The 10,734-nt window shown below is 44.6% G+C and overlaps 1 protein-coding gene across 1 annotated transcript; it reads right to left on the bottom strand.

Moving 5' to 3' along the window:
• Positions 1–757: 757 nt before the first annotated feature.
• Positions 758–5,882, bottom strand: foxl1 (forkhead box L1). Its single transcript, XM_056282399.1, has 3 exons — positions 4,628–5,882; positions 2,777–2,837; positions 758–911 (listed from the first exon to the last, which is right to left on the bottom strand). Exons 1-3 carry the CDS (start codon positions 5,799–5,801, stop codon positions 758–760), a joined length of 1,389 nt encoding a protein of 462 aa, XP_056138374.1. The 5' UTR covers positions 5,802–5,882.
• Between the last annotated feature and the right edge of the window lie 4,852 nt (positions 5,883–10,734).

Genomic DNA, 10,734 nt, shown 5'->3' with positions numbered 1-10,734 from the left:
CATGTTGCATTCATTCTTTGATATATTATTCCATGAGTCCTCTTCTCGCCTTCGACCCTAGCCGCTAAATACCTCATCCCAACCTTTTAAAGGTCCATATTAGTCACAGGCATAAATAGTTTGTGGGTTGTCCTTTTATGAGCACATTTTTTCATACAAGGTTAAGATGCAATTGCAACAATGGGGAAAGCATGTCTTGCAAATATTTTGGATTTGCAGAAGACCAGCTGGGCAAAGTAAAGCTGAACTCATTCAGTTTACCTTACATGAAACATCATAAGTGTGTCTGTGTGTGTATGTGTGTGCGCGCGTGCATGCGTGTGCGTGTGCGTGCATGTGTCTGTACTTTATTAGGAAACTTGATTCTTTCAAAAATGATAATACCGTCCTTGTTCTGTTTTACAAATCGTTTATACAAAGCCTACTTTCCTAATGTACGTTGATTTGGAAATTCAAAATTCACACAGAAACAAGTTGAGCAGGGTAGGGATACCTTGCAGTGAGATCACTGGGATACAAACTGTACCACTCTTGCCAAGCCAGTAAGGCATGCAAGGTTTTATTGCAACAAGTCACATCTATCTATCTCTCTATCCCTTTATCTCTCTCGCCCTCTGTCTATCTACGATTTGTCAAGTTATACTTCACATAGACATTTGTTGGTGTATGTGTATATGTTTATCTCCACCCATACTCTGTGTGTGTGTGTGTGTGTGTGCGCGCGCGTGTGTGTGTGTGGTTGATTGATACTGTTCTTCTATGCGTGGGAGGTGGGTGGAGGAGGGTTCAGGCAGCAAGCTGCACTGTTGGAGCCCTCTGAGGGAGGCTCCGATACACTTCCTCTCGGATTAAGTGTTAGACTCGGGGTGGTCCCATACCGGGAGTGGTAAGGCTGCTGCTGTGTAGAAGTCCTTCGGAGGTGCACAGAGACACACATAAACACACACACACTCACACATGCATACACACAAACCCTGTGCTCATTTGGCCGTCTGTATTTATTTATGATTCATGAGAGTGAAGCCGGAGAAACACAGACAAGTTTATAAGAGAGCAGCATTCAATTCTCTCTAATTATCTAGGACCTTTTTTTGGTGAGTCTGATGAAAGCAATGCCAATATACTCATCTTTTTCTCCCAAGATTTGAGATCCTTCCTATGACAAGCAAATTGAAGTGTTTAAATAATGCATGTTATAATTTGGTGTGGGCAATTCAAATGTCATCTTAAATATGATTTAAGATTTATTTCGGTGTTGTATACTCGTGCTATATGTCGCCGTTTGTGTGTTTCAGGCGCTCATATGAGTGCTGCTTGTGGGTGTGATGGTACTGTATGTCATCTCACCACGGCAGCATGCCCCAGTGTGTCTGAGGAAGGCTGCAGCCCAAGCCCCCCCGGAGGTGTGTGTTCGTCGTGTTTGAGCATGTGCATGCATGTCCGTGCTTGCATACGGACTGCAACCGGCCTTGGCAGCAAGGCGTAGGCCACGGTCTGGTGGACATTTGAGGCTCATAATGATGTATAAAGCTTTGTGCCAGGAAACCCAACTTGATTAGCAGCTAATGTAGCTTGAACCAAGCCCATCAATCTTCATCTCTGGCCCACCCTCCCCCCGGTGCTGAGTGTGTATTTGGACAAGTGTAGCCGGTTTATGTAGAGAGTGAAAAAATATAACAAACACTCGGATTAAAACCCCTTTTGAACCCACAAGTTTTAAACTGTGTGATTTAGTGCTGAACTGAGACTTGATTGCACATAAAATGAGAGCGATGACACTTTCCAGACTTGGTACTATTTGTCTTGCTCTCCCTGTGCACCCCACCCCCCTTTGTAAACCTGTAGAAGTTTGTCAGTTCAGTCTAAAAATGAGTGGTGAGGAAAGGGGGATAATTCAGTCAAACACGGCCCCATCCGCAGTGTGCACGTTAACATTACTTGTCTGTCAAATTCTACAGCCAGATGCTGTACATGCAAACCAATCTGTGATGCATGATGTGCAAAGCACTGCCCTAACACGGTACTTGTTGTGGCCTTGAGACTCGATAGGACCGGTCATAGACAAAAGAAATGATGGCCAAACTCATTCTGAGCTCAACTATGAGTTTGTGACAGTGGCCTGTGGAGGTTTTGCATGGTAAAGCAATGAGACCCATTGTAATATAATGTGATATGAATATAATATAGATGATCAAGTGTGGAGACATCACACTCTGCAGCCACTGTTTACTGTCATCAATAGGTGCTTGGTTTTCTTCCGAGGATCCAATCCCAGTTATAAAATGTTCTATTCCTCCTCATAGGACTGAACATTATTGCGCTTCTTTCTTCTTTCTCTCTCCCTCTGTTTACATTTACATGACTTGTACATTCAGTCATTTAGCAGACGCTTTTATCCAAATTGATTTTTTTTAAAGAGAGTTAGCAGATCTTATTACCAGCTGGCATCTTTAATTTTCCCTTTTCTTCACCCAAGGAAAATAAAGAAATATTATGAAAAAGGACTTTTCCAATAAGACCACATATTTGACAGCAGCTCCGCCGGAGCAGTCGGGGGATTTAGTGCCTTGCTCAACGGCGGTGACGACACCTGTCACCGATGGAGGTGAGAGGGCACTTTACCCCTGAAGGAAGACTCTCCTTGTTAGTTCAGCATTACAGTGTCTTTTCAACACAGCAGGTTTCAAATGAAAATATTTTGGGAAACTCCTATAAGAGTTTTGTTTGTGTGGCGAAGTCTTGTGGCTGTTTTTTTTTTATATAACAAGGCTCCTACCCTTGCAGGCCTTTTGAAAAATCCAGTGAAAAGTCTGAGACAGTGGGCTTCAATACTTGTCCTACTGGCAGAGAACCTCACAACGCTGATGGTTTGGAGAATGTCTACTAATTATGGATCTTTCGCCGCAAACCCTCGGGAGAGGTTGCTTTCTAACACAACAAATAAGCCTGTTAGGATCCCCCCCCCCCCCCTTGATCTGAGCTTCCTTCTCATGGGGATCTTTTACTGTTCAAACACTCACAAGAGCCATCGCATGGATAATTTGACAATTATTAACTCCTGTTTCTCCTCGGAGACGTTGGGAGAGCGAGGGGCCGATGGAAGCTGATGGAACCAATCATGAGCTTGGAGTGTGCAGTTCCACTGCACTCCATTTCTCCCTCGCACGTCATTCTTTCCTTCTCTCCTCTCTCTTCAGAGGTTTTCATCTTGATGTTTTATTTACATGTCTGACCAAAAGAATCCTATACACAGGAAATGCTTGTGATTGTGAGGTCCTCTCCTCAAATGTGGGGAAGTTTATTTATTTCAACAAACATTCCTGCTTTGCATGGTGCGGAGCAAGCTTTTCTGAGAACTGTGTGTTAGTGTGTGTGCACACGTGTGTTGGTGTGTGTGTGTGTGTGTGTGTGTGTGTGTGTGTGTGTGTGTGTGTGTGTGTGTGTGCATCTAAACCATAGGCTTTATTTAGACGTGCAGGCTGCCTGTGACACTGCTGTCAGCGTGGTCCTCTGATTTCATGCAGGTGTAAATCACAGGACTACACGTGGTTTCTTTCACAATAGAAGAACCACAGATTTAGCGTGAAGAACACAGTAAAACCACATTGTTTCTAGGCCTGCACGTGTGCAACCTCCTGAAATGGGACTAATCATGTGATTTGTATTTCAATCGTCGATCATTTTAAATCAGGTGGTCAGGTAAATGTAGCCAAAGATTTGACGGCTCGCGTCTTCTTAAACCTTTACACTCAAAATTCAAAGAAGGGTGATAGGTCTACCCTGTATTCCCACTGAGAGTACCGAGAGCGTCCATCTGCCGGAATGCCTTCAGCAAGCGTCCCCTCGTAGTCAGAAAACAGATATAACACTCACAGAGCTGCAGGTCACGAAGACACCAACATGTACTCCCCGTGTTCAAAAACGAAATGAACTGCACCGTCTCATTTCATTACCAAACTAAAATTTATTTGATGCTTGGAGTTCAGAGGAAGAACATGGAATGTAAAACTGATACAATGTAATGCATTTAATGCGCCAGACTCCCCGATATATAAACAGGCCCGTGCTCACAGAGTATAGTTATACTACAGCGGCCTAGCTTCACTACATACGCGTTTACTGCAGCGGCTCTGTTCTACTATGAACGCACAGAAAAGCGCAATTCAAGTTTCCATAAACTTTTACGTGAACAAGAGCAACACACTGAAAGCTTTTCGTTGGCTGTCAAACATTTCGCGCAATTGTTCGGCGCCGATGGAGACGAGTTAGAGAAAACCGATTAAACAACGTGTTTTGTGGTACTCGGCTCCATCATTACGCGCGCGTAAAAAATAAATCGTATATAAATTTTAAAGTCCTCACGCAAATATCGTTGACAGATCGCTCTGAACTTGGCAACAGCGGATCACATTCACGCAAAAAAAAATCCGACGATCCGACGCTAAACTCCGCTAGAAGGACGCACATATTTACCCATGTTGCGTAAAACTTCAGATATTCGTGTTTTCACCTTTTTTTCTCTTCCCCATCACTTTTTATTTCAAATGTACGCCTTTCTCGGGACATGTGAGTGACAGATAAGAACAAATGGGAAATCCCATTTGGTACAGCTGATGAGCGCGCGCACCCAGGACCACAGACGGGCTGAAGGCATGGTCTACTGCGCATGTCTCCGCGGCCAAACCCAGGGCGCCGTTATGCATTTCGTTTCCATTTTTCGATAAAATGCTGTCGATGCTAAAACCTTTCGATTTATTCGTGGCTTTGCTGCACGGGCTGCTGAAACACACTGTTTTGGCTTTGTCTTGTACGTTTGTGTTTCTTGCGCAACCGGCGGTGCAGAGCGATCCGCTCTCCCCTCCGCCAAAAGCGGATCCTGCATCCGGTACTTGGTCGTCCAGTGGGAGCGGCGACCCGGATAGGTGCGCGCCGTCCGTCCACATTGTATGCTGCTGCTGCTGCTGCTGCTGCTGCTGCTGCGCTGATGGGCAAAGCGGACCGGGCGATGTAAACGGATGTGGACTACCGAAAGTGCGTCGGGGGGGATCCCCGCTGGGAGCAACGAGCTCTCCGTCAGGGAAACGTTTCGTTTTCTGCATAGGCGCGTTTTGCTGCAGCTCGGATTGGTTTACTTCGACAAGAACTGGTTTCGATTCTGCGCTTCGCTGCAAACACTGTTCGCGCAGCTGACTTTCCGTTTCCCCCTCGTCGACCCTCACCCTATGTCCGGCTGACAGCTGTGTCATCCTCGGATGCGGGTCGGTCTGGTTTTTCAGAGGACCCGGATGGTGAACCGGCCCCGCGCTCTTGGCGCGCCTGACTCCAGATTTGGAGTCCGTGGTCTCTTGCTGGCTCTTCAGCCTCCTCTTCCTCCGTCTGTAGTTGCCATTCTCAAACATGTCCAGGCACTTGGTGTCCAGCGTCCAGTAGCTGCCTTTCCCGGGTCGCCCCTTCTCTCTCGGCACTTTGATGAAGCAGTCGTTCAGGGAGAGGTTGTGCCGGATGGAGTTCTGCCAGCCCTGCTTGTTGTCGTGGTAAAACGGGAAACGGTCCATGATGAACTTGTAGATGCCGCTCAGCGTGGCGCGCTTGTCGGGGGCGTTTTTGATGGCCATGGCAATGAGGGCGATGTAGCTGTAGGGCGGCTTCTGCGGGGGGTCTTGGCGGGTATGGACGAAGCTCAGAGCAGGGACGATACCGGCGTTGTCCCCTCCGTATAAGTAGATCAGGGATGGGTTGGGGAGGTTCAGCGGCGGAGCCGGGACCCCGAGCTGCTGCAGCCGGCTGTGGTAGAGGTTCATGGTGCCACGAAGACCTCCGACGCGTCCCGCAGACAAACTGCGGCCGACAGTCCTGCACTCGCAAGTGGCTTCTGCTGCGTCCCCGGCCTCATGCGTCTTCTAGGGGGTGGTGGTGGGGGGGGGGAGTTAAATAATTGTTGTACGTTTGCTGTGTTGTGTTGACTTTGCGCTGGGAAATAAATTATCCGTGGTAAACAGTCGTTGTGTTCTCAGCCCACCCACATTAATTAAAATTTCATTGCACAGCGCCCCGCGTGTCCCCTCTGCCCACCAGCCAATGAGGTGCCGGGTTATTCCCTCATCTGTTTATAGAATTAGTCTGTTGATAAGTCTGCCCACCCAAGTTGAATCAAGCTGTGTTTATTTGGAAAAATTTCCGGGCACCCAATACATAAACGCACTGATGTGCTGTTTGAAATATCACGTCCACCCTTGACGCTGAGAGTTGCTCACACAGAGAGAACAAGCAAACATTGCGCAGTCTTCTCTGGGAGTTGCTTTGGGTTAGCTGAAATGAAAACAAAGTGTATAGAGGGAAAATAACTTAAACAATTTCTCTCAGCTTGTGTCAGCCAGCCCCTCTTGCCGGTTAACTGCTCGTCCAACAAAAGTTGAAGGTAGGACTGTTCGCAGGGGTGGCAAACTCTCCGAGGCGTCTTTGTTAACGATTTGCTTGTCACAATAACGTGCACTGCAGAATACATGTTGGCTGTTTTTTGGTCAGGTACCCTTGTACCCTCTCTGCTGGCATCCACGCGCGACCCAACTGGCGTTTTAATTGTTTTATCGTCACCTGTGCGGCAGCAGCCCCGACTCTTTCGCCTTAAAAGGATAACTTGGCGGAGCGCGAAAGTACATTATTTGTAGATTCGTGCATGAGGCTTTATATTATGTATTTTCCTGTTTATAGGGCGAGGAAGGATTATAACAACTTTACAAGTGCGCCCAGCTGGATCCTGCTTACATTAGGAGTTTCGAGGTTTCAGTGAATAAACTCTGAAGGTTTTTCGCAGTTGGTCCTCCCCCCCTTCCCTCGGCAGACGGTGATTCATTTAAGAAATAAACTAAAACTCACATGCAAGTAGCTATGCAACATGTAGCACGGAGCACGAGGGCCAGATGCTGTCCCTTCTTTTCCTTTTTGTGATGTAGCGCTTCATTTAGCGCCATATTGTAAGAGAAGAGAGTGGATTTATAGTGCAAGCCATTGCTGCTGTAAAAGCAATTGTAAATCAGCTGCATGTGTGGTATTTCGTTGCCGTTATGGCGAACGGAAGACCCCGTAAAGGGACAAGTCTAAAGGGCTAAACTGAGTATTGGTAATGGCTCAAGCACCAGGTTAACCCACGTTAGCCCATGCTTCAGAGCTGATCCACCACACATCCTTAGACGGGGGTTGGCACAGGTCATCCCAGACCACTGTGCAAATGACATCTTCACAACACGTCACTTTACTCTGGAAATGGTGTTGCTACGCCACTTGAAATGATGAGATTTAAAACAAAAACAAAAAACAACAACAACCTTGACTTCTTCTGTTGTCACGCCTATTGTTAAGTTACATCGGACAGGCCAAACAGCATTGGACACACTTTGAAACATTGGGCCTCATTCATCAATCACGTACGTACAAATTACACACATTCCTTACACATCCGTGGAATTTTTGGAGCCCTTAAGGTTGTCTGACAGGTGCAAGCAAAGCCCGATGGTGATTTGTAATTCCTTCCCCCTAACATCTACTATTGTCTACCTCTCGCAATGAGCAATCACTCAGGCTAGCAAAAAGACATCATTGTTGGCCCGTTGGTGTCAAAATCCAGGGGTTACCCAGGTTCTATACTGGTCTCTGAGATAAAACTCAGGGCTAAAAAAAAATCCCATGGGTGTGTAAGAACAAATTTGTACATACAAATGATTGATGAATGAGGCACACTGAATTGACAACTGTCTGCTTGAGGAAATTTGTTGTCACAGCCTGTACATAAAAATACAAGTTCACCACATCAGAAAACTAGTTCCCATTCATACATACTTACATATACACTACCGTTCAAAAGTTTGGGATCACCCAAACAATTTTGTGTTTTCCATGAAAAGTCACACTTATTCACCACCATATGTTGTGAAATGAATAGAAAATAGAGTCAAGACATTGACAAGGTTAGAAATAATGATTTGTATTTGAAATAAGATTTTTTTTACATCAAACTTTGCTTTCGTCAAAGAATCCTCCATTTGCAGCAATTACAGCATTGCAGACCTTTGGCATTCTAGCTGTTAATTTGTTGAGGTAATCTGGAGAAATTGCACCCCACGCTTCCAGAAGCAGCTCCCACAAGTTGGATTGGTTGGATGGGCACTTCTTGCGTACCATACGGTCAAGCTGCTCCCACAACAGCTCAATGGGGTTCAGATCTGGTGACTGCGCTGGCCACTCCATTACCGATAGAATACCAGCTGCCTGCTTCTGCTCTAAATAGTTCTTGCACAATTTGGAGGTGTGTTTAGGGTCATTGTCCTGTTGTAGGATGAAATTGGCTCCAATCAAGCGCTGTCCACTGGGTATGGCATGGCGTTGCAAAATGGAGTGATAGCCTTCCTTATTCAGAATCCCTTTTACCCTGTACAAATCTCCCACCTTACCAGCACCAAAGCAACCCCAGACCATCACATTACCTCCACCATGCTTAACAGATGGCGTCAGGCATTCTTCCAGCATCTTTTCATTTGTTCTGCGTCTCACAAACGTTCTTCTTTGTGATCCAAACACCTCAAACTTGGATTCATCCGTCCACAACACTTTTTTCCAGTCTTCCTCTGTCCAATGTCTGTGTTCTTTTGCCCATCTTAATCTTTTTCTTTTATTGGTCAGTCTCAGATATGGCTTTTTCTTTGCCACTCTGCCCTGAAGCCCAGAATCCCGCAGCCGCCTCTTCACTGTAGATGTTGACACTGGTGTTTTGCGGGTACTATTTAATGAAGATGCCAGTTGGGGACCTGTGAGGCGTCTGTTTCTCAAACTAGAGACTCTAACGTACTTATCTTCTTGCTCAGTTGTGCAACGCGGCCTCCCACTTCTTTTTCTACTCTGGTTAGAGCCTGTTTGTGCTGTCCTCTGAAGGGAGTAGTACACACCGGGGTAGGAAATCTTCAATTTCTCGCATGGAATAGCCTTCATTTCTAAGAACAAGAATAGACTGTCGAGTTTCAGATGAAAGTTCTCTTTTTCTGGCCATTTTGAGCGTTTAATTGACCCCACAAATGTGATGCTCCAGAAACTCAATCTGCTCAAAGGAAGGTCAGTTTTGTAGCTTCTGTAACGAGCTAAGCTGTTTTCAGATGTGTGAACATGATTGCACAAGGGTTTTCTAATCATCAATTAGCCTTCTGAGCCAGTGAGCAAACACATTGTACCATTAGAACACTGGAGTGATAGTTGCTTGAAATGGGCCTCTATACACCTATGTAGATATTGCACCAAAAACCAGACATTTGCAGCTAGAATAGTCATTTACCACATTAGCAATGTATAGAGTGTATTTCTTTAAAGTTAAGACTAGTTTAAAGTTATCTTCATTGAACAGTACAGTGCTTTTCCTTCAAAAATATGGACATTTCAATGTGATCCCAAACTTTTGAACGGTAGTGTATACACATACATTCATCCATAGTTAAGACAAAGATACTAAAACGTTATATATATATAAACGTGTGTCATTTAATGTGACATGGGTACACAAAGACAAGGAACATCACCAGGGGGCTTCAGTTAAAGCCATATGGCAGAGGGGATAAAACTTGTGCTAAAGCAGGATTCATCAATGTTATTATAATAATCTCACTAGCTGGGACACGGGCTCAGTCTACGCTGTGGCAGTGTTTCAGGATCTTTCACCAGATATGGCCACAATGTTGGCTCACCCCTAAACCCCTCCGACTGGGACTTAATATGCTTCCCTGCTGTCACAGGCCCGTGTATTATAATCTGAGCAGGGCAATGGCTCAATATCGCTGTCTATCGTCTTTCATTATAAATCTATTGGGATGAAATGTGTATATTGTCATGTTGTCGTACACAATTTCGATCTCTATATTTCTCACAAAATGAGGCCTGAAATATTTGAGGCAGCATAATTTGAAAACTAGATTTGATTTGATGACATACTGTACATTCCCAAACAGTTCAAAGTGATTGAATTTCAGTTGGAGTCTCAAAACGTGGCATTTGTCATATGTAAGCAGGTTTAATGATATACTGTATCGATACATAAAATTCTCTGATTATATCATCTCCATATCACCCAGCTCTACTAGATTCATTCCATGATGACAATGAAGTTGGGTAGTCTGATCTGCTGCATAATTAAAGTCTTCGCCATAGAAATGAATGTTACAGATATTAACACCCCAGTTGTCTTTGTATTCATAATGTCACTATAACCTGTATGGCTACTGCTTTTAGCAGATGTAATGACTTGTGTTCCTGAGGTCTCCATAATGACAGTGCCAACTTAACTGTTGTTTCATTCAAAATTATGTTGATTTTTTTTTTTGGCACACTATAATGAAAAAGCACCAATATCAGAAACAAGAAACTTGGTATTTGGCGACATCCTCTGGACAGAGAGAAAGCACTTCTACAGTTAAAATAATGCAATACCAGCTTTTATTTTAGTAAAAACAATTGTTTTGATAAAATAGATTTTACTAGCAGCAATACAGCTGTAATACCAGAGCTTCTTTGCATAACAATAGTCCAAACAGGGAAAAAGAAATATTCTGCTTTGACCATGAGCAGACTGAGGTAGGCCGAGTCCAGCTAGCTTGCAATGTAAAGAATATCTTGTCCTCAAAAGTCAGGTTGTGAATTTTTTTGTTTTTAATCGAGTGTGTTGTAATGACCAATGGACTATAACATGAAGGAAAATGG

This window comes from Lampris incognitus, chromosome 6, assembly GCF_029633865.1.
Source record: "Lampris incognitus isolate fLamInc1 chromosome 6, fLamInc1.hap2, whole genome shotgun sequence".
Lineage (NCBI taxonomy): Eukaryota > Metazoa > Chordata > Actinopteri > Lampriformes > Lampridae > Lampris > Lampris incognitus.
The sequence above is the reverse complement of the archived record's forward strand: the minus strand, read 5'-3'. Positions and strand labels throughout refer to the sequence as shown.